The 24807-nt window shown below is 37.6% G+C and overlaps 1 protein-coding gene across 1 annotated transcript in view; it reads left to right on the top strand.

Annotated features, from left to right (window-relative positions):
• Nucleotides 1–24515, top strand: part of CSTF3 (cleavage stimulation factor subunit 3) — a 77466-nt gene extending 52951 nt beyond the window's left edge. The window contains exons 4-21 of the mRNA XM_074276749.1: nt 4213–4245; nt 4541–4638; nt 9560–9626; nt 9714–9748; nt 9834–9960; nt 11418–11495; nt 12455–12617; nt 12830–12939; nt 13436–13552; nt 13929–14003; nt 14572–14715; nt 14949–15051; nt 17161–17230; nt 18734–18929; nt 22284–22437; nt 23105–23199; nt 23309–23369; nt 23804–24515. Of these exons, the coding sequence (XP_074132850.1) occupies nt 4213–4245; nt 4541–4638; nt 9560–9626; nt 9714–9748; nt 9834–9960; nt 11418–11495; nt 12455–12617; nt 12830–12939; nt 13436–13552; nt 13929–14003; nt 14572–14715; nt 14949–15051; nt 17161–17230; nt 18734–18929; nt 22284–22437; nt 23105–23199; nt 23309–23369; nt 23804–24006 (1929 nt within the window). The 3' untranslated portion in view covers nt 24007–24515. The remainder of the gene's footprint in view (nt 1–4212; nt 4246–4540; nt 4639–9559; nt 9627–9713; nt 9749–9833; nt 9961–11417; nt 11496–12454; nt 12618–12829; nt 12940–13435; nt 13553–13928; nt 14004–14571; nt 14716–14948; nt 15052–17160; nt 17231–18733; nt 18930–22283; nt 22438–23104; nt 23200–23308; nt 23370–23803) is intronic.
• Nucleotides 24516–24807: the final 292 nt, after the last annotated feature.

The raw sequence follows: 24807 nt of genomic DNA, 5'->3' as shown, positions 1-24807 counted from the left end.
CATATGTGATTTTAAAAATATAGTATTCTTTTTAGAAGGTATAAATGGCATTATTTAACCGCCTTGCAATAATTTTCTAGACAAACTTAGCATTTTTATCAATAAGAAATGTTTCAAGATATGATAAACACTGTTAAGTTTACAATAATGTTTTTAAATGGCATTTCCTATTGGAAATCATTAATTGATTGAGATTTAGCATAGAGCTAAAGGTAGATTTGTGATATAATAATTTAGGGTTTACTAAATACTTTACAAATATGATTTCATTCAAACCTTATTTTAACTTTAAATAAGTTTACCTCATTGAGAGGTAGATATTATTATTAACCCCATGAAGAAACTGAGACAGGCAGGAGGCAAAATTACTTAATCCATAGTCTCATAGCTAGTAAGAATCTGAGGCTGGATTTGAACTCAGATTTTCTTTACTGCAGATTAGTGCCTTGTCCATTAACTGTGTCTGGTATAGTGAAAACCCAGAACAGAAAAAATATGAAAGAGGAGAAAGTGTTCAAAAGTAAAGTTATCTTAGAATGAATGAAGACTGAGAAAAATCCACCATAGCTATGTCATTGGCATCCTTGGAGAAAGTAGGCTTGGTTGAGTGATGAGGTCAACTGCTAGCTACAAACTATTGAGGACATGAGACAGTCTTCCATTTTATATAGTAAGAATTGTAGAAGCAATATTACATGATTATACCACCATCAGTCAAGCTACAAGTATTGATTAAACATCTACTATATGCAGTCACTGCTAGCTAGCTACAGGGAAAACAGAATAAAGCAATTCTTATATTTGTTAAATATATTCTAGTAGGGAAGGCAACAAGTGCATACTTAAAAAGATATAGATATAAAGTGAACAAATACAAACTTATATTCAGTATAATTTGGGGGAAAGAGCAGTAGCAATTTTGGGGATCAGAAATGACGTTTTGCAGAAGGCAATGCTTGAGCTATGTTTTGGAGAAAGGAATTCAGTGAGGAAGAGTTGAGGAAAGAATTCATTTTAGGCATCTGAGACAGGCTGTGTAAAGGAATTGGAGAAGGGAGATGAATTGTCATGTGAGGAAGAGAAGACCAGACCAATTTGGCTGGATTTCAAAAGCAGGAAGAGTAATATCTGAGGAGGCAGATAGATTGGGACCAGATCACGAAGGGTCTTAGCTAACTAGAGTAGCACAATTAGGTGCAAATGGGGTTGATCAATTTAAAAGTGACAATGATCAGATCTGTGCTTAAGAAAAATTACTTTGACAATAGAATTTAGGATGGATTGATGTGACTTGAGACAAAGCTGTTGCAATTTTATCTAGACAAGAGACAGTAGCTTGTGAGAAGGGATTAGACACAAGATGTAAGGAAAGAAATGGCAAGATCTGGCAGTTGCATTCATAACATAAGGAAAAGAGAGGAGTCCGCACGGGAAGAATGGTGGTACCCTCTACAGAGATAGGGAAGTTTGGAAGAAGTGAGGATTTCTAAAGGGTGAAATGTTCAAAAGACAGGTGGGGATGCAAGGCTGAAGCTCAGGGGAGAGACTTGGGTTGGTAATATAGATATAGATAGATAAAAATAGAGATGTAGAGATCTAGGTTATGAATGAATGAGCTTTTATTAAGTGCTTATTATGTGCCAGGGATGTTGGCTTAGAGATGATAACTTAAAAAGAAATAGCATGTAGAGGGTTCCTCATCCCTGGAAGGAGACTTTGTGGAGTAAGCTGTTGTGTGATGTAAAGGAGATGAAGATGGTTAGCAAATAAATAGGAGGAAACTTGGGAGAAAGGAAGGGTCAAGGAGAGGACAAAATATCTAGGAAGAAAAAAATGGCCAGTAGATAGATCAAAATGAATGAGTGAGAAAAGACTAAGATTTGGCAATTAAAAGATCATGGGTAACATGAAAAAAAGTGTCTGTTGAGTGATGAGGCTAGGAATCAGTTGGCAAAGGGTTTAAGACTTGGTCAAAGAAGAGGAGATGAAGGTGACAAGTGTAGACACTTTTTTCAAAGAATTTAGCTAGGAAAGAGTAGAGAGCTGCAGGATAATGACTCGAAGGGATGGTGACCATCTAGTGAAGGTCATTTAAGAATAGAGTTGACTTGGGTATGTTTGAGGCAATAGATGATGAAGACATGAGAGAGGGACTGAGGTTGTAATGTACTAAAGAAGAAAGGATGGGGTCAACTGTCATCAGTTGAAGTTAGGGGAAAGTGTGGGATTTAATGTCAATAGATTTTGAAATTAGGAAAACACGGTACTAGAGTATTTATTTAATAGTCTCCTTGCTCAGTAGAGTAGGAGGTATGGTCCTCATTTGAAGAGGGAGAAACATGGGATATTTAAGGAACAGAGGGCAAGTTTGAAATTAACGTCAATGGAGAATGAGCCAAGGAGTCATTTAAAGAGAATAAAAAGACCACTGTGCTGCAGAGAGAGCCTAGTGGAAGGTGGATAACATGAATTTATAACGGGAGACCAGCTGGGAGACTTCCTTCAGCTTTGTTCAGTAGCCCATGAAGAGAAGTGGAAGAGGGAGAATCAGTTGTCATGTTAAATGATTGTGAATGGTCATGATTGAGGTATTTTACATTTCTAGAAGGCTGGTAAGTTGGGTTTGTTAGAGTGGGAGCTGTGCTTAGGAATGCCTTTCTCAGAAAGCAGCTTGATTCAGTGAGATCCCTGAGGACTGCTGGGAGAGGGATTGGTGTATATAGTGTCACCAAACATTGTACTTATACCCAGAACTTAAACCTTAAACTCTGACTTTTTCATACGAAGAAGCTGAAAAACATTTATCACCATAACTGCAGAAATTTGGTAAGAAGTCACAAAATATGATGTTTGCAGACTGCTTAACAGTTGTTTCAGTTGTACTGGGCTATTTATCTCCCCAGGTCACAGTCGGTAAGAGTCTGAGGCCACATTTGAATTGAGGCCTTCCTGATTCCAAGTCTGCCACTACCACAACAAATATTAGATTTGAAAACTATCCACAATCCTATTTGATGCCTTTATCTTATTAACTACAATGCTTATAGCATTGGAAACACAATATCAGAGACAATTGTAATGTCTATAGAAGAATTGCACATGTTTGACATACATTGGATCAATTGCCATCTAGGGGAGGGGGGAGGGGGAATGGAGGGAAAAAAAATTAGAACACAAGGTTTTGTAAGGGTGAATGTTGAAAACTATCCATGTATATATTTTGAAAATAAGAAACTTTAATTTAAAAAAGAGATAAATTCTATAGCTTTAAGAGCTATAACTCTCCATTATTAAAGTATAAAGACCTGACAGTTATATTCATTAACCACCAGTCCAACTCTAATAATTGGATTCATATGCTGTAATACATACATATATTCAGAAACTCATTGAAATTAACCTCAGTGCCTTACTCGATGATTTCGTTCTATCACTCCATTTGCAGCTACTTGGTAAAGACAAGACTTAAATCAAGTAGTCCTTTCAGTACACATTCCAAATAGTCTTTTATCAGGTGGTCTTCTTACAGATTCCTTTTTGGTTTAGGGGCTGTGGAGTTAGCATTTTATATAACTTGTTTGGTTCCTTCAGAGCTGGAGGCCTGGAGCAACTGTGCTTTGTCTCAACACACCAGAATGCAGGGTATACAGTCAGTACTTGTACTTCTTCAGCAGGATAAAATAACTGAGCTTAATGCCTAGCAAGTATGATTGCTTAAAATAAAAAGCTACCCAATGGACTTTCCCTTACTGATGGCTGCACTTATCCTTGTTCCTTCCTTGGTAACATCTTCAACAATCTATCCTATCCCCAGATCTCTCTCTCCCTACGTCATAGGATTTGTGTCCAAAGTCTGATTGAGGTCTTTTATATAATAGAATTTTCCTTTAAAAAAAGTTCATTTGAGGCCATTTTTCCTGCTGTTTGTTCTAGGAACATTTTTGCTGTATCTAGTTTACCTTATTTGATAATTATGCTGAGTTGTCTGATCTGTCTTGACATTAAAAGTTTATGAAAATTATTGTACTACAGTAGTTTTCTAAGTAAAATAAGTTTATAAGCCCTTTTTTGTTTCCATACTCCTATAGTATTTGCTATTTTAAGGAAGAACAAATTTCTAAGAAAAGAAACTTAAAATTGTATAGAAACTTATTTTTTATTCTAAAGAAAAAAAAATAAAATTAAGCCTTTATTTTTTCTATTTCTCTGCAGATTAAAGCTAAAAATTATGACAAGGTTGAAAAGGTGAGTCCCTTCAAATATACTCAAAATATTATTCTATAGTTGAACTGGTAGGTGCAATTATATTTTAGGTCCATAAGCAGAAGAATAGACTTAATTACTTAAACCTCTATATAAATCCTAGACTATACAAGTTCTTTCTTCATATTTATGTACCTTTATTTATGAGAATACAAAAATTCACTAATACAGTTGCATTATTTTTCTTTTTGCTCAGTTTAAGTTCATGAATTTCATCTCAGAAATGTAAAAGTGAATTTTATTATTAGTAGCTAATGATTTTCTCTTGTGTCAACAGTTATTTCAGAGATGCCTTATGAAGGTTTTACATATTGATTTATGGAAGTGTTACCTTTCCTATGTCAGAGAAACCAAGGGAAAACTACCCAGCTACAAGTAAGTTAAACTAGGGGATCAAAAGATGCAAATTATCTCTGGCATGTATTTGGACATTTGCTCCTATTCTCTAAGACACTAAGAAGAGTTAAGAAAAATTTAGGGAAATAATTCATAGTCTTCAAGTTTCAGTGAATGCCAATGGCTCCTTTGGTGGTCCCACAAATACATATTTAATTTTTTTTTTTCTGAAACACCAAACATAGTGGAATTCAGCTTAGTTTACACTAACTCTGATAGTTTGCATGATGTGGTAGTGCTCAAACAATTTTATTTGACTTTTTTTGCAGTTTTTTTTTTTTTTTTTAATCTTTTGTGTGGTCTAAGCCATTCACCTATCTCCATATTTTCAGCCAACAATGCATTCTTTTGTCTTTAGGTACAATTTTAAAAGATTTTTTAAAATTTTAATTTAATTTTCATTTTTAAAAATCTTTTATCTATCACTTGCTTAACATTAAATATCACAATATAATCAAATTTACTCTCTAGCTTTTTACATTTATAAATAACAAATGAATTTAAAAACATAAAACATAATTTTTTACTATGTACTTCTAGTCTTCATCAATGTTCTTTATCTATTCATTTTCATTCATTTTTCTACTTGTAAATATGTAAACAAGGTAAAAATACTCAGCTTATTAGCTTTTCTTTTTCTTTATTGTATTTACTAAAGGCCTGGATTTCTTTATGTTGCTTATATCTGTCCAATTTAATTCCATTATATATAGTATTTCATTATATTAAGATACAACAATTTGTGTAAATATTCACCTATTTTAGTTCCTTTAGGTTGCTTCTAGTTTGGAGTAATTTCAAATAGTAGTAGCCTTTGCTAGGCTTTTTTTTTTTTTTAACCTTTTTGATAATTCTTTTCTGTTATATCTCCATTATGTAATTATTTATTCAAAAAGCATAGTTATTTTATAATTTTGACTGCATATTTCCAAATTGTTTTCCAAAAAGATTCTGCTAGTTTGCAGTACAGATATTTACACCTGCAATGAACTTGTATGCCTTTTTTAAAATCCCACCCACATTTTTCCTCTTGTTTATTTTGCTGAATTTTTTTCTCTTCTTCCTCTTTTTCTTTTTTCTTTTTTTTTTTTTACTTCTTGAACTAAATACAAAATAAGAAAAACAGAATAGAAAAAAGAAAGAAAAGGAAAATTAAAAAGCAAAATAAAACATTGTCATGTGTCCAGCAGAACATCAGGAAAGATTCAAAATGTATAACATATTTCCTTGTCAAGAAAGCATAAATAATAATAGAAGAAATTATATTCATGAATCCCCATCTTTTCTTTGTTCCTTGTAGGTTATTTTTCTGCTGAGCATTTTTTAGTTTATTCTTTTTTCCTCCCCTTTCATTCTCTCATCCCCCTTCCCCAAGCAGGCTACAGTTAAGCACAGATATATTTATATATTCATATTCACCCCTACTCACAGATTCATACACATATACATATATCTATATACATAGACCTACATGCATACATGTCCCCATATATTCAAACACATATACATGCATATATATTTACCCTTATATAAACATGCATCTAAAACAATAATAATATGTCTGGCATATAATGTTCTCTCTTGATTGAATCTTTTGGCTCTGTCTAAGGTCAATGATTACCTACTTTTTTTTTTTTTTTTTTTTTTTAGTAAATTCTACTCCTGATCCTTGTTATAATGTTTCTGTATGTCTCTTCTTTCCTATCCCTGCATTTCTTCTACTTTAATTCTGCTCTTTAATTTGCTATGCTATTACTTAACTTCCCACCCATAGATCCCTCCTTTGTCTTCTTCCCATACCCTTTCCTTTCCTCTTCATCCCATTCCCATTATCCATATCTTATTCCACTCTAATGAATCTAAATAATTCTTCAGCACCCCCACTTTATCTCATGTTACCCTTTCCTCCCTCTTTTATTCCTTTGCCATTAATCTACATACCATGTCCCACTATTATCACTCTACACATCCTTCTATACCCCTTCCATATCCTGTGCCCCCTCCATTCCAACCCCCTTATTTCTTTATGGATTTTGGAGGATGCTATACCCTTCATGGTATAAATGTAGTGTTGCGTACTTAACCCATTCCTGATGTGAGCAGATTTTCAGAACTACAAGCCTTCCTTCCCCTCTAATGCTTCTGTGTCTATTCTTCCTCTGCACTTCATTTGTATAACATAACTACAATGCACTTTTCCTACGCAGTTTTGCTTTTTAGAGTCAGATCATACTCAACTCTGCCCCAATCTTTCATTTGAGCTATCTAATTACTTATGCCAATCTTAAATATATGGTATATCTTTCCATGTACAAAACAGAAACAGTTTTTCATGTTAAGTTTCTTAAAATTGATTTTTGGTATTGGCTCTTATATGTTAAATTTTCTATTTAAGTTCAGGTTTAATTGAAAGTCCTGAAAATCTGCAAGTTTGTTGAATGTCCTTTTTTTTTTTTTCACTCAGTTTTATAAATAATTTTGCTGGATGTAATCTTTTTGGCTACAGGCCTAATTCTCTTAATTGCCAGTTGTTTTTTCTTGTTTCTTGCAAAACTTTCTTTTTGATCTGGGGATTTCAAAATTTGACAATAATATTCCTGTGCTTTCCACAAGTGAGGTGGTGATCAATAGATTTTTTTTTTTTTTCTATTTCTACTTTCCCCTCATGTTCTATCACTCTAGGGCAATTTTCTTGTTTTATTTCTTGCATTATTTTGTCAAGGTTCTTTTTTGGTCACAGCTTTCAAATCTGGAGAGCTTGAAATTTATTGAACTATTCCACCATCTTCCCAGAATACTTCGAGTTCTCTTATTTTCAGTTATTTTTGTGGGTGTAAGGTGGCACCTCAGAACTGTTTTAATCTTTATTTTTTTGGTATATTAATAAAGTTGCACCTTGGACACTTTTTATGTAAGCAGACCAGTGAATTATATAGACATAGCCAAAGTTCAACAAAATACATAGCTTTTAACAGATTTATTCTGATACATACTCCCAAAAGGAGAGTTAAGCACATTATAATTTTTCTGCAGAAAAAAAAAAAATGTATTTCCCTACATTTTCTCTCCCTCCCTCCCTCCTTTCCTTCCCTCCCTCCCTCCCTCCCTCCTTCCTTCCTTCCCTCCTTTCCTTCCCTCCCTCCTTCCCTCCCTCCTTCCTTCCTTCCCTCCTTTCCTTCCCTCCCTCCCTCCCTCCCTCCTTCCTTCCTTCCTTCCTTCCTTCCTTCCTTCCCTCCCTCCTTCCTTCCCTCTCCTTCCCTCTCTCCCTCCCTTCCTCTCTCCCTCTCTCTCTCCTTCCCTCTCTCCTTCCCTCTCTCCCTCCCTTCCTCCCTTCCTCCCTTCCTTCCTCCCTCCCTCCCTCCCTCTTTTCCTTCCTTCTTTCCTTCCTTCCTTTCCTTCCTTCCCTCCCTCTCTCTCTCCCTCCCTCTCTCTCTCCCTCCCTCCCTCCTTCCCTCCCTTCCTCCTTCCCTCTCTGGCTATCAGCAAAGTGGTGCAGTAGCTAGAGTATTGGGCCTGGAGTTAGGAATACTTATATTCCTGTGCTCAAAACCAGCCTCAAACACACTAACTTTGTGACCCTGGGCAAGACACTTGTTAGGTTCTTACTAAGAGATAATGAAATATTAGGTTCTTACTAGGTGTTAAACTTACCTCTGTTTGCCTCAGTTTCCTCATCTATCAAATGAACTGGAGAAGGAAAAAGCTGGTATTTTTGCCAAGACAATTCCAGATGGGGTCATAAAGAGGCAGACAATTCTGAACAGCAACACAGATATATCTTTATCTCTAGATCTAGATAGTTTTATCTCTCTAGATCTGTATTCAGGTTCTAGATTTCACAGCTTATAAGGTTTTTTTTAAAAAATTGAAGTTTTTTTATTTTCAAAACATAAGCAAGGATAATATTTTCAACACTGACCCTTGAAAAACCTTGTGTTCCAATTTTCCCCTCCTTCCCCCCCTCTTCCTTCCCTAGATGGCAAGTAATCTAATATATATTAAATGTGGTAAAAATATGTTAAATGCAATATAGGCATACATATTTATATAATTATCATGTTGCACAAGAAAAATAAGATCAAAAAGTTTAAATGCAAGCAAACCACAACAAAAAGAGTGAAAATACTATGTTGTGATCCACACTCAGTTCCCACAGTCCTCTCACTGAGTGTAGATGGCTCTCTTCATCACAAGATCATTGGAACAGGCCTGAATCATCTCTTTATTGAAAAGAACCATGTCCATCAGAATTGATCCTTGTATAATCTTGTTGCCTTGTACAATGATCTCCTGGTTCTGCTCACTTCACTTAGCATCAGTTCATGTAAGTCTTTCCAGGCCTCTCTAAAATCATCCTCCTGATCATTTTTTATAGAACAATAATATTCCATAACATTCATATACCATAACTTATTCAGCCATCTCCAACTGATGGGCATCCACTCAGTTTCCAGCTTCTTGCCACCACAAAAAGGACAGCTTATAAATCTGATTGTTTATTCCCTCTCACACACACTACTTTGCACTAAAACTGGTGGTTTTACGTTTCCTTGGCCAGTCCATGTGATGTTATGTTTCTTATCTTTCTAAGTTGTGCCCCAGGAATGCTCTCCCTCCTGACTTCTCAAAGAATAACTCTGGGATGGCCTCTTACAAGAAGCCTTCTGAACTCTGAAATTGTGAACTCTTCCCTAGTTATTTTGCTTTGACTGCATATTTTCCTTTTTTTTTTTTTTTTTTTGCTTTTTCTTTTTTTTAATCTATGCTCACGTTGTTCACTCTCTGTAGAATGTGCTTCATGGGAAGGGATCATTTTATTTGTTGCTTTCAATCCCTAGTACAAGGCCTGGTGCTCAATTAATGAATTAAATTGAGATCTTTCTTGTTACCTGTATTTCAGAGAAAAAATGGCACAAGCATATGACTTTGCTTTGGATAAAATTGGAATGGAAATTATGTCTTACCAGGTAAGTTTTGTTATAAATATACTTATACCAAATTTAATGGATATAAATATGTGGAGAAAGTCAATGATCTTTTATTTTATTTCTCAGATTTGGGTGGATTACATCAATTTCTTGAAAGGCGTGTAAGTATTTTCAAAATTTCATTTTATGCTTGAACTGTTGTTTTTAGTGTGATAGCAAAAATGACATGCATTATCTATCATACAGGGAAGCTGTTGGGTCCTATGCAGAAAATCAAAGAATAACAGCTGTCCGGAGAGTTTATCAGCGAGGTTGTGTTAATCCAATGATCAATATTGAGCAACTTTGGAGGGACTATAATAAGTATGAAGAGGTAAATAAGACAGTCAATAGTTGGCTACAAAGTAGCTCAGACATTGAAAGTTCTGGCCTTCCTAGTGCCAGATAACCTGGATAGTGCCATTATTCATCACTTCCTGATGAAAGAATTCCCAACAGAGCTCATAGGAGTATTTAACTTTCTATGTACTGCTGATGAGAGTTACTTATAAGTATATTCTGACTGAATAGTATGAAGCACAAAGGGCATTTTTGATAAGACTGTATCTGGAATATAAACTGTTTTTTAAAAAAATCAAGTAGAAAATCAAAAATGTTACCCTTGACTAATATGGTTATGTTGCTGACCTATCAGGAGGGTATGCAATTTAAATTATCCAGTGCTGGTGACAGTTTTCTCTGAGCCATTCATCATCTCTTCTCAAGTGATAGTGGATTGGTTGGTGAGAGGTAATTAAAACCATGGGGCAGTCAGGCATAGTGGAAAGAACACCAGATTTGGAGTCAGAGGACTGGGCTTCACATCCTGTCCTGATGTATGGTCCCTTTGGGATCTTGGGCAGACTTCTCTCTCTCTTTCTCTCTCTCTCTCTCTCTCTTGGACTTCAGGGACCTCCGTTGGAAGGTGAGAGGATGGGTTTGGATGCTCTCTGATAATTTCTGGCCTCATGGTACCATGTCTTAACCAATTGAGTTAACTGGTCTAGCCAGGGGATAATAATGCCTGTGTATAGAAGAAAGTTATTTATTATCTCCATGGTTATTTGGAAGCAATTTATAAATTAGGGAAGGAATTATGACCTCATAGGTATATTTTGTACTCTTATTTGAATTCTCAAAAAATCAAAGTTAATAGAGATGCAATTAGTAAGGGATGAACCTAAATGATTTGTTTTTAGTGTTGAATATTCAGCTCCTCTCATTCTTTATGATAGAATTTTATCAGAAACTCTATTTTAAGTAATATATCCTTTAAAAAAAAAATTCTGTCCTATGTTTAAAGCTGTTTTAATCATCCTTAGCTAAATGTGTCTGAGGCCAAGGTCAGATTGGATAGGATAGCATGTCTTAATATGCCATAATATAAAGGTCTGGTCATTAGTTAAAGGAAAAGATTTGTTTTTAAAAGTATAAACTAATGCTTACTATTTATGATTCCTTTTCTTTGTTAGGTACTCAATGTTAAATCACCAAATATTAATACATTGCTCTTGAAAGCATTTATGTACAGGAGACATGCTCCATCAAAGCATTTATCCCTTGTATTGTAGTAAATGAGATCGAGTCCATTTGAGAATTGCTCCACTCCATTTATGCGAATACATCTGTTCATCCTGTTTCAATATGTATTTCCAAAATAAACCCATTCTTAGAATGATTTGTGTACTTCCATACTATAAGCTCTGTGTTCAGAATTTTTTGGTTTTAAAATGAATGTTAGAATTTAAAAATGTTAATAATGTAACATGTTTCCTGCATATTTTATTCTAGGGCATCAACATACATCTAGCTAAAAAAATGATTGAAGATAGAAGTAGAGATTATATGAATGCACGACGTGTGGCAAAGGTTTGGAATTTCATCTATATGTTTAGTTTAATAACCTAATTTTGAATACATGCTCTTAGGTCAGAGACCCTGGGTTCTAGTTCCATTTTAGAACAATAGACAAATCACCCAATCATTGAAAGTTGAGGTTCTTCCTGTGAAAATTATTTGTACATTGTCAGGTACTGTGTGAATATAAGGTATTATATATTCTACTGCCATCACTACTCTCTACCTAGATCAGTCTTCACTAGAGGTATATATTTATTTGATAAATAAAATGCAAGTAACTATATTAAAAAGTTAAAATTATTTTGCATGAACAAAACAATAAAGAGGGGTATAGAACATGAATGATAAACTAGATTTGATTTAAACTTACCTTGGTAAGATAATATGCCTCAGGATATATCTCTGTATGTCAAATATAATCTTATATTCTACATTCATTTTGAAGGAGATTGGAGAAAATATTCCTATTGTATTCTATTTTATTGAAAAGCAGAGGTATTTTTAAAAGAAGAGTAATAATTAAGTTGCTCCATTATTTGATACTGTGATCTCTTAGATCACCCTTAGAGGACCAAAGTAGGGGTTTCTGAGCTGTTTTCTTGGGGTGGTCAGGACAATATTGCTTTCCATTATCACCACAGCAGCAGCCTTTTTTCTTCACTGAAATGTAAAACCACCAATACTTTTTGGCAATAATCAAATGAACAGTATTTGAAAAGTTTATGTGTATAAGTATTTTCCATTTGATCTCTTCTTCAAGCAAACTTGTCCTGATGGGCTCAAATATTGTTTATTTTGGCAATACTTGACTAAAATGGGATTCATACAGGGAAGAGTTGGATGACTACAGCACAGGGGGAATGATGAGCAAATTCCTGAAGGCTTCCATATTCTGAAAATAAATTTGAATTTTTTTAAGCCAAAAAAAAAAGGCTTTTTAAAAAATGTGCTAAATATTTATTTTCTAGGAGTATGAAACAGTAATGAAAGGCTTAGACCGCAATGCACCTTCAGTACCTCCACAGAATACTCCCCAAGAAGCTCAGCAAGTTGACATGTGGAAGAAATACATACAATGGGAAAAGAGCAATCCTCTCCGAACAGAAGATCAGACGCTCATAACAAAAAGAGGTAGCCTAATCAGCTCCCAATTTGGGGACTCTTAGAATCGAGAAAGCGGGAGACAGGACAGGGTCTGGAGTGCCTTCCACAGTGGTGAATGTACCTCCTGGGGAGATGGTGAAGTAGTCCCTGAGAACCATTTGTTGGGAAAGTGGAGAGTCTGTTGAGACCAAGCAGCCATAGCCAGAGCATGACTCATTGTGTTTAAATGTTTTTTGTAGTGATGTTTGCATATGAGCAGTGCCTGCTGGTGCTGGGCCATCACCCGGATATTTGGTACGAAGCTGCCCAGTACCTGGAGCAGTCCAGCAAGCTGCTGGCTGAGAAAGGGGTAAGTCAGCCTCTGGGTTTCTGGTGGGATTGGTGGGACCATGCATTCAAAGATGAGAACAAGACCAGAAATTGTGGCCCATTTAGAATGCTTGTCAGTGAGGAAGCCTGAGCATCAACAGGCTAGACACGGTTCAGAAGTAAATATGGAGCAGTGGCCTTTGAATAACTATTGATGATTCAAATAGCAGCCATTTTTATATAATACTTTTGCTGTGTGAGTCTAGATTATGTTTTCCATTTATTTAGTAATAAATGAGATAATATTTGTTAAATGCTTAATTAGCACGATGCCTGGCATATAGGAGATGTTCCATAAATGTTTGTTCCCATCTCCTTCCCCCAATAAAACATTTTTTTTTAAGCTTTTAACAAAATATACATCTTATGCATTTATTCATGAATAAAAAAATTGGATAAAGTATATTAATTATCTGCATTCTCAGTTGTGTTAAAATAACTGAAGGTGAGTTTTATTTCTTGCCCTTCCTCCACAGGACATGAACAATGCTAAATTATTTAGTGATGAAGCTGCTAACATATATGAGAGAGCAATTAGCACTTTACTGAAGAAAAATATGCTTCTTTATTTTGCATATGCAGATTATGAAGAGGTGAGTAGAGGAAACAAATGTTTGGACATTTTTTCCTAAATGTGTCAAAATGATTACATTTATTATTCCAGTGCTATTTCCAGCTATCCCCTTTGACTTATTTATCCTTGCTTGATTGGGGGGGTGGGGGGGTGGGGGACAGGAAATTGAATGAAGAATAAACCCTTGCCTTTTATGTTTACTTATGTGTAAGCAATGCCATAATATTTTTGTGAGAGGAATCTATATAGAATGTAAGGGCTAAGCACAGGACCTGGCACACAGTAGGAGTTTAATAAATGCTGATTGATTGATATGGATACAGAGGCTGGATATGGATTTAGATTTGTGTTGTGTGCATTTACCATTTGTTTCCAAATCTTTTCTGCTACCTCAGAGTCGAATGAAATATGAAAAGGTGCATAGCATATACAATCGACTTCTGGCTATTGAGGATATTGATCCGACTCTGGTGAGTAGTAACTTTAATGCTTTCTTTTACCCACCTTTATAGTATCTTGTGGTTTTTCTTTATGAAACACAAAGCATAAGCAATCTGTCACATGTCACACTTCTGCAAGTGCTTGGCATGCAGCCACCCTAGACAGCTGCCATAACACTGTCTCCAGGGTCCATAAGAGGAGAGGTAGCACTTCAGAAAATAAGTAGCTTTGGAAGAAAATCTGGGTTAGTACCTATATTTTGCTCCATAATAAATACAGTATTAGTGGGATTTCAATGTGTAATCCTTGGAAATCCTTGTATCTTTAGCACCAAGAAAATTAATTGACTGTAGTTAAATAAATGCTATAGTTATTTGTGGAGAATAATACCTCTTTTCAACAGTTAAATGATTTAAGTTAATACTTACATGCTGGATATATTAAGATTGCTCCCTTCTGAGTAAGTTAACTAAGAAGGGAATAAAGTATGATTCAGACTTGGATTTTTCAGGCCTTACTTTGGGTCAATAATGTGCAAATTTGTTCTCTGACTTTAGAAGTGATTTTTTTTTTTTCAAATTCTTTAAATCTGTATAGGTATATATCCAGTATATGAAGTTTGCAAGGCGAGCAGAAGGCATCAAATCTGGAAGAATGATATTTAAAAAAGCAAGAGAGGACACTAGAACACGCCATCATGTTTATGTCACTGCAGCATTAATGGAATACTACTGTAGTAAGGTAAATACTGAAATGTCATTTTAAAAAAAACAGTAAAAAAAGTAGTAATGACATTTGCTCCCATTTAGGAATGTTTCTGGAATTGAAAATCATTGTAGAATTATATAGCTTAGTTCTTCAATATTTCATGATCCCCATAGTCAAAAGATATTTCTAAGAAATTTCAAGGGGACTTTGTGAAGATGTTCTTCATTTAAGTTAGTAACGTTTTCTCTCTGTTTCTCTCTCTCTAGGATAAATCAGTGGCCTTTAAGATTTTTGAGCTGGGGTTAAAAAAATATGGGGACATTCCAGAATATGTATTAGCCTATATTGACTACCTGTCTCACCTCAATGGTAAGTAAATGCTGGAGTCCAAGAGGATAATTCACATATCTTAATTACCACTTGGGGGTTTGCAGAGCACAGGGGGAATGCCAGGATCAGGGGGAGGTCTGGGTCGGGAAGATCCTGGATGAAATCCTGCGTCAAACCTGAGATTACCCATCACTTCGAGCAGGTAATTTCCTGCCCTGAATCCATGCCCCAAAGGGTGATGCTCACAGCACGGCCCCAGCTGTGGCGAGCATGGGCTGAGATCCTGGAGGGAAGCACTGGGCAAACCATGAAACCTGAAACAAATCGGAGCTGCTTGTGGTTTCAGTGGACAAAGAGACTGAAGCTCAGAGCAGTCGAGTAACTTGTTCCAGGTCACCAAATCATGCTGGGGGCCCAGGCCAGCATCGGGAGCCTCCACTCATTCTGGGAAACTGTTGGGAATGATCCAATTGAGTTTGTTTCCTTTCCTGGTGGAGACCACAAGGACAGAGGAAACCTGAGAGCAGAGAGACAGAGACTGAAGGAGCGGCAGGGAAAGCAGAGAAAGAACCAGAAATACAGTGAAGTGACAGGGCAGCTTTATTTTTTGCTGAGGCAATTGGAGTTAAGTGATTTGCCTATGGTCACACACGATTTTTTTCCCATCCAAATACATTAATATACTAGGAGATTGTGAATGGTGGGCAGGGGATGTTGTTTCTAGGAATAACTTTCTAGAGGCAGCTGGGTGGTACAGTGAATAGAGCACCAGCCCTGAAGTCAGGAGGATCTGAGTTCAAATCTGGACTCAGACACTTAACACTTCCTGGCTGTTTGACCCTGGGCAAGTCATTTAACCCCTCAGGAAAGAGGCAAAGAGGGGGCTCCTTTCTCAGGCAGGACCAAGGAGGGAGTGGCTGAAATTGTAGATGATGATGAGCGAGCCCAGATGCCTGCTGAGAGGGCAGTGTATAGGTGCAGTGGAGCATAACATTGGAAGAAGAAGTGTTCAGGTGTTAATGTGGAAGAAGGAGCCAAGAGTCCCTGCTGTGTAGCACAGAATGATGGGCTGAACATCAGGACAGCTCCAAGTTTGAAATTCTGGCTCTCACACTTATCAAAGGCTACTCCAAGTGGGGCAAATCATTCCACTTTCCTAAACCTCAGTTTCTTCATTTGTAAAATGGGGTTAATGAAACTTGTAGAATATCACAGGGCTGTTGTGAGGATTGAATGAGCTAATATGTATAAAGTGTTCAAAACAATCTAAAATGATTAGCTATTATGAAAAACCCATGAACTGGAAACAGGGCAGGTCCATTTGCTATTTGCATCCTGATTGACAACTAAATTTAATAGTATCCTCATCTTTTATTTTTCAGTTCTGAATTTCTCTCCCTACCCCCTGTTCCACCCATTGAGAAGTCAGAAATATCTCCATTGCACATATGTGTTCATTTTTTTAAAAATTTCATAGAACTATTCTGTGTTGAACTTAAGAAACTTAAAAGGTTAGAGTAGCAAATGACATTTACTTTTAGAAGTATTATAGTAACTACATGCATAAATTGCCAGGTTTCATTACAGACATGCTGTTTTGACTAAATTAATTGTAAGACTATCTAGTAATTCCTTTTTTTTTTTTTCCCTGAGGGGTTAAATGACTTGCCCAGGGTCAAACAGCCAGGAAGTGTTAAGTGTCTGAGTTCAGATTTGAACTCAGATCCTCCTGACTTCAGGGCTGGTGCTCTCTTCACTGTACCACCCAGCTGCCTCTAGAAAGTTATTCTTAGAAACAACATCCCTCTGCCCACCATTCACAATCTCCTAGTATATTAATGTATTTGGAGGGGAAAAAAATCATGTGTGACCATAGGCAAATCACTTAACTCCAATTGCCTCAGCAAAAAATAAAAATAAAACAATTAAATTTGAAACCTGTAATCCTTCATACATAAAAATTTAATGTCCAACTCTACAAAAATCCTACTTTGTATTGAAGTATAAAATCTAACCATTTATAATTTTATTAGATTTGTATACTTAGAAGACTGAGAAGACCTAATTTACATTTGATTATGAATTTTTTTTTTTTACAAAAAATGGTCATGAGCTAATTTCAATCATTTTCTTCTTGAATTCCTCTAGAGGACAATAATACCCGAGTTTTGTTTGAACGAGTATTGACTTCTGGAAGCCTTCCTCCGGAAAAATCGGGGTAAGCCTAGCCCAAAAGTGTTAGACCATAAAGTCTATATCTACCTAGAAATTTGGACTTAGTGAAAAATTTCCATTTAAGCCTAGTTTTAGGGAAAAGAAATACTTTTGCAGATGAATTTATATGCTTCTTTTTTACTCAAAACAAAAACCCTATAGTTTGTCCACGTTGGTCCAGTCTCTCGAAAAATTGTCAAAAAATTGTTTCCTTTTTCTGCCCATTTGTATATCACATACTTTATAATACCTAAGAAACTGTTTACTTTCAATATAAAGTTGTTCTTGCTAATTTAAAAAATTTTTGCTTTTATCTGAGCTCTTTCCTCAAGGAAAGAAATTGATATAAAATTATTACTATAATATAAAATAACTAGTAAATCTTGTCAGCTTTTATTTTGGTGTCCAGTGTATTCTTTTAGCATCAAAGTAGTCAGATAGTTCTTCAACATTCTGTCTTAAGAAGTAGAAGAGAAAATTGTTAGTAGCTTTGGGGCATTCTTGTATTTCATTGCATTCAATGCATTCAGTTTGAAGAACATAATTGACTCTGCTATCCTCTGAGAACACATTAACAAAATGTCCTTCTTGGGGGCCCCTCTAACATGATGAAACAGTGACTTTTGAGGCACACTAAATAGTGACTTTATGTGATTCCTCTATGAGCCAACTGTGTGATGATTTTTGTCACTGGAGGTGAGGGCTTTTGAGAGACAAGTTTAAACAACTGGCTGCTGCATATTCAGGAAAACCCTGTGGCCGTCTCGAACTCTTGTGTTATTTTGGAGGGGGTAAGTGCCCATCTAAGAGAGCAGCCAGCAAATGCCACTTCTTCCCCCTGAGGCAGGCAGCAGGGCTTGCTGAAAATTCAATTTTATGAATCATCTGCCCTTTGGAAATGTCCACATTGTCAGTTTGAAGAAGATTGTCACATTTCTGTTACATGGAGAGTGGACTGCCCATTTTGTTAATAGAACTGGACATCATGAAGCAGCTCATCCTGACTCCCTGGAGCCAAATTGTCACATTTTCCACATGAGCCTTTACACCCTGGAAACCAATAAATGCTATAAGTCAAAGATTAACTTATTGTGTTGTGGGCATAAGATACTTTTTTTAGAGGGAAAATTGTTAAATATTTTGCAGTGTACTCCTGCTATACAACCCAGAGCAGTTCTCATCAATCTACTTTAATGAAGAGATAATATGGTCTTTTCCCTTACTTCCCTTGCCCCCAAATCCAAAATTCTCTTTTATCAAAGGATATGTCTGATGTTGGTATCTAATACCATTGTAAGACTTAATTTCAAAACCAATGCAAACAAGTTTTTTAGGCCACAGGCTATCAGTCCTCCATTAGGCCACTGGATGATGTTTCTGTCTGGTCCCTCTCCCTGCCTGCAGAGCAGCTGCTGAATAGGGTTTCCAAAACGAGAAAGACAAAGAGGGGCTAGAACATGTCCAAGGGGCTAACACTTGCTCTCCTCTCCTCTGTTTTCCTGGGCAGAGAAATATGGGCCAGATTCCTCGCTTTTGAAAGTAACATTGGTGATCTAGCCAGCATCCTGAAAGTGGAGAAAAGACGATTCACAGCATTCAAGGAAGAATATGAAGGCAAGGAAACAGCGCTTCTGGTGGATAGATACAAATTCATGGACTTGTATCCCTGCTCTGCAAGTGAACTGAAGGCTCTCGGCTACAAGGTAGGGGGGTAGGGGCCTGTGTTCCATGGCAGATGGTCGTATTCCTCCTCTCCACTCTCCACTTTCTTGAACTTTAAGTCATGGGAAATACTGAAAATTAATTCAAAGACAAATTTGCACCCTAGCATTTGAATATGTGCCCCCTGACCGATCTACTCAGTTCCCTCTTGTCAGTATCCAAGAATACAAAAGTCAAATAGAATGGGAGGTTTAAAAATGAAAACCAAAATGTTATTAATTCTCCCATGTAATGTTCTCTGTTCGGTTTTCTTGGGGTCTCTGGAAGTCTTTGAGAGCAGTCTTTGTTTCAGTAATCACAACAAGAGTAGCCAGGGTTTAAAGTCCAAATCTTTTATTATCTTTTTTCAAAGTCTTGTCTCCTTTCCTGGGGCCCAGTTAGCTTTCTTAAAGGCCCTTCGGAGTCTTGGTTTCAGTGGAGAAGCTAAGGAGGAGAGCCTAACACCACAGGTGTGAGATGGGATGGATGAATCTGAGTCCAAGGACTTGTGCTTCAGCCTCCAGTCTGCTTGTCTTCTCTAGTTCTCTCTGAATGAATCTAGCTGAGGTTCCTAGCTTATATGCTCTACACTAAGTATAAATCAATCATTATATCACTAGGAAACCATTATTTGTTGGTCAATCATGCTGAACTTAAAGAACTATTAAGCACCAGGATAAACTAGATAACCATTGTCTCACCAGTTCCTTGAGAGAATCCTTGTTCAGAGTTCTGGCCCATAACATCTGCCAGAGATTTCAAACTATTCTTTTTTTTTTTTTCTTTAAAGTAGTTGGAACTGATGGTGCCATGAATCCATCTCTCAGTGTTTACTGATTAAGATAGTTCTTATATTAGAGTTTGTTAGATGCAGTAGAAAGGAAACCCTCCCCTATCTTACTCTGCAGTGTTCACTGTCATTGAGGTGTCAGCTGGAGGCCTAGGCCTTGAGGGCCCCAGGCAGAATGATCTGGTCTGAGCCAAAGCAGTGGGGCCATAGTGGGACATCTAAGCAGCCTCAGGAGTCGCTCATATTTTAAAAACCTGTCTTCTCTTTTCCTTGTGCTTTCATAAGCAGAGGACAAACTATGTACTGGGTCATTTGGGACCAGTGGAGAGACAGATGGGGTGTTAAAAAGGCAACTGTTCCTTTGCTCTCTTCTTTATTTCATTTTTTCAGAAGTGCAATGGATGAGAAAATCAGTCAATGATTGGTATTAATTGTCTTTAATTTTCAGTTGCTGTAGCCTGTCAGAAAGGCAGAGTGAGTCAGGAGTTTATTGCCTACATATAGTATGTCCATGTAGTATATTCACTTCTGGCCAAACCAACTCTTAACGAAAATTCAAGAATGTTCAAACATTTATCTTTCCTTAAAATATTCATGAATTTCTTTTTCTCACAAGAACTCTAAACAGATATTATTATCTCTATTCTACAAATGGGGAAACTGAGGCTAAGATTGAGTGACTTGCTCCATGTTTATACCATTAATAAGAATGAGGTGGGATCAGAACTTGTCTCCTCACTTTGAGTTTAGTGCTTTATCCACTAGGCCATGAGACGCTTCAAAACAAATGACACACAGTTTTCCTTGGACATCTGGAAATATTTGACTGGATTTTTTTTTTTTTTTAATTTTTAAAATTTTTTAAAATTTGTTTTTTAATATGATCTTAGCAGTCATCAACATAAACATTTACACAAACCAAAAACAAAAAAGATTGTCTATGAAATTGTGAACTTGTTAGTTTATCTTTTAATGTATGTATTTTAATGTTAAATTTGAAATGGTCAAAACGAAGTTGACCATGTGGCCCTTTGGAACATTATTCTCTCTATATATTTTTAATGTCTATTGATGCTTTAAATTTATTCATTTATTGCATCTCACCCCCTACCCAAATATGCGTCTCAAACTCACAAATATCAAGCAAAGGAATTCATTATATTGGACACACATGCAAAATGTAGGTCATATTTTTTACTATCACTTCAGTGTGGGGAGTCAGGCAAATCCAAGATGCTCCCTTCCCTAACTAATTAAAAGTTGCACCGATCAGGTTTAATCTGTTTGGGATTGTTTGCTGTCTTGGAAGAGGGGAAGGAAAGGGAGGAAAAAAGAAATGATAAGGTACATGATTTCAGAAAAACATGGGAAAACCTATGTAAACTCGTACAAAGTAAAGTGAACAGAACTGAGAGATCATTGTATAGAGTAACAGGAATGTTGTGTGATGACCAATTGTGAAAGACTTAGCTGTTCTGATCAACAGGATGATCCGAGACAATTCCAAAGAAATCATGATGAAGATGTAATCCACCTCCAAAGAGACCTGATTAACACTGAGCACAAATTGAAGTGCAGTTTTATTATTTTTGTTATCTAACTTTTTTGTAATATGGTTAATATGAAAATATGATTTCCTATATATAATTGATAGCATCTTACTTGCCCTCTTGGTAGGTAGAGGAGAGCACATAGGGAAGGAGAGAATTCAAATTTCAAAATTTAAAAGGAATAAATGTAAAAAGAAAATTTTTTTTAAAGTGAAAAAGTTATGACTACTAGTGAACAGTTTTGAGAGAGATTTATTTGTTTGGCCAGAGGGGGAAAAAAGAATTCTTTAGGTTGCTGCCAGGGGTTGATAATGGTGCCTCCTTGATTAATTCTTTTTGTAAAGGCAGCCTGGAGTAATGGGAAAAGCTTTGGATTTTGGACTCAAAAGACCTGAATTTGAATTCCAATTACCTATATCATGGGCATGCTATTTTTCATATATGAAATGAAATTAGATGAGATAGATGATCTGTTCTCGTTCTAAAACCTGTGATGGTATGTGCAAACATTTTCTTCAAGGCATTGGTGGAGTCTATTTCCATTCCTGATTTTTCAGACAGCATTTGTGAGAAATTCTGAGTAGTTCTCCTGGGAGGAAAGAGTTATAAAAATAATATATTATTCAATTCACCCTCACTGGTCATTTCTTTTCATTTCTTTAAATCCAGGGGTGTTTCGAATTTCAAAGTATCTGGTATTTTAAAAATCGGTGCATACGAGAAAGCAGAAATGAGAATTGAACTCTCAAGATTATAGTCATGCTCTAAGGGAGCCAGATGTTACCTCCCCAGGCAGGGCTTTGCCCTAAATTTGGTGGCTGGGGCTTGGCCACTCCAGAAGCACCTTCTGGGCCTTCGGTACTTGCGTTTGAGTCCCAGGTCCCTAGGACCTTGTGATTAGTGCACATTCATGTGAATGCAGCTCCTTCCCATGTTCTGACTCCTAGCTGCAGAACTGCACGACCTGTTCTCAGGCTTCCTTCTGGCTCAGGACTCTCCTCTTATGCTTTTTTCAGGACGTCTCCCGGGCCAAGCTGGCCACCATCATTCCAGATCCCGTGGTAGCTCCTTCCATAGTGCCCGTTCTCAAAGATGAAGTGGACAGAAAACCCGAATACCCCAAACCAGACACCCAGCAGATGATTCCCTTTCAGCCAAGACATTTAGCACGTAAGCTTTGGCCGTCCCTGGACTTGCGGGTTTATTTTCAGAGTTTAGAATTTACTGAATGGAGAAATGGGGTGTGATGGGGTAGGTAGCCAGAAGCAAAGACCGGTCTTCTGGCAGCGAAGTGGGGGCCTCTTAGAAAGGCTGCTGAGTAACTTACTACACCGGCGTGGCCCACAGCCCCCTCCCACTCCTTGGGGCTTTGGGGATGGTGCCAAAGAAGCTGGCTCTTGGGTGTCCCAGCATAAGGCCCCAGCCTGACCCCTGCTGGGATACCATCAGCCCTGTGGCTGCTCCCTCTAGTGGCAGAGAAGGAAACCGCCTGCCCTCCTCATTGCCGCCTCCTGGGCCTGGTCCGTCTGCCCAAATTGCAGGGACCATCATCTCCCTTAGGACATATTTCACAAATGCCAGTGCAGCCCACAGGCCCACCTGCCCCTCTCTTAGCTGTCAAAATGGCTCCAATGCTGCCTTCATGGGGTCCCACATCTGTATGAGGGCAACCAGCCCCGCTCTTGGTCCTAACCACTTAAGTGCAGGATCGAAGGTTAGAAGGCACTTTCTGGAAGCCCCCGGGGCGGCCACAGGGCCCGTCCAAGTCCGCTTGCTCAGAAGGATGGAAAGCGTCCACCTTTTTCCTGGTCATCTCACATCCTGCTTTGCTTTTCAGCCCCTGGCTTACACCCTGTGCCTGGCGGAGTGTTTCCAGTGCCACCTGCTGCTGTAGTTCTAATGAAGCTCCTCCCTCCTCCCGTCTGTTTCCAGGTTGGTTCAGTTTTACTGCCGGTTTTGGGCCTTGCCTTGTGAAAGGGAAGTGGGGAGTAAGGCCGTTTTTCTTGCATTGCTGTGGGTTAAAATCTGTTCTTGAATACAGGGTCCTTTTGTGCAAGTTGATGAATTGATGGAAATTTTCCGAAGATGCAAGATCCCAAGCTGTAAGTTCCCCTATCACAAAGTGGGCAGAGCTGGGTCACTGGAAGGGGGGGCAGGGAGAGGGAGGGGAGGGCTGGGAATATGCTTGGCATTGAGGCAGGGCATGAGGTTCTGACAGCTACATGACGTCAGCCTTCTCCCCTCTGACCCCAAGCACAGCGCCATCAAACTGCATTTTCTTATTTTAATGTAAACATGAATCCATGCAAGTGATTCTTTTAAATGGTCATTTACTTTAAGTGGCACTAAAGTTATTTTAACAATTCAAAGATGAATGATTTCTAAAACGTGGCCCCATTACTGAATGGATTAGGAAATGAAGATTGCTGAAAGGAAACAGCTAGGTCTGGTTCAGGGCCTAGCTGTAGTTCTGTTTTTCCGTGACATTTTCCGCATGATATGCCCTAAAACTAGCCTTTTGTCCCCCTGCACAAAGCTGTTGATGAAGCTGTGAGGATCATCACTGGGGGGGCCCCAGACCTGGCCGTGGAGGGGAACGGTCCCATGGAGAGCAGCGCTGTGCTCACCAAAGCGGTCAAGCGGCCCAACGAAGACTCGGACGAAGATGAGGAGAAGGGCGCCGTGGTGCCGCCCATCCACGACATCTACCGAGCCCGGCAGCAGAAGAGAATCCGGTGAGACGGCCGAGCACTGCTGCGGACAGACTGGGGCAGGCGTCCCTTTGTTTCAGAGACAACACTTTGTCACGAGTATCTTGGGGACAAAGTGATGCTGTCACCGGTGCCTCTTTCTATCCAATGGTTCTCAATAAACACTTTACAAGCCAACTAGAAGGGTGGGTCTTACACTGTCGAGCAGATCTGTGCTTTGAGCAAAACTAAGTTTTCAAAAATGGGGAAATAGTGCAAAATGTCTCAACACATTTTGTTCCCTCTTCAAGTGTGTCTAGTGACTCTCTTGAAGCCTTGTTGGTTTTCAACAGTTTTATTTTAAAAACTGGATGGCTTCTGATTGTGAAACATTTTAATTCACTTGTTCTGGAAGTTAACTGTTTGCTCATGTAAAGTCCTGCCTTATTGTTTGTTTTTATTTATGGCAGAATGTATGGAATCTGTTTTGTAGTTTAAAAATGGAAAGAAAAAAAAAAAAAAACATCAGTTCTTTTAACAATAAAAGGATCTTCAAAACCCCCTGCCTGTCTTTTATTAAGAAGCAACTTCTACTTCTCTTACCCACGTCATGTAGCCCTAAAGCCCTTTCAAAAACAGCAATACCACTTCTCTTTTCATTTAATTTTTATTTTCAGTTCCAAATTTTCTTTCCCCTTCCCTACTAACAAACAACTGAGATGGCAAGAAACAGGATAGTCATTAAACAAATGAAGTCATGTAAAATGTATTTCCACATTAGCCTCAAGGATCCATTTAAACACTTGCAGTAGTCAGTCATCCTGCAGTTTCTGTGCCAAATGCAAATACA

Source organism: Sminthopsis crassicaudata, chromosome 6, assembly GCF_048593235.1.
Source record: "Sminthopsis crassicaudata isolate SCR6 chromosome 6, ASM4859323v1, whole genome shotgun sequence".
NCBI lineage: Eukaryota > Metazoa > Chordata > Mammalia > Dasyuromorphia > Dasyuridae > Sminthopsis > Sminthopsis crassicaudata.
The sequence above is the reverse complement of the archived record's forward strand: the minus strand, read 5'-3'. Positions and strand labels throughout refer to the sequence as shown.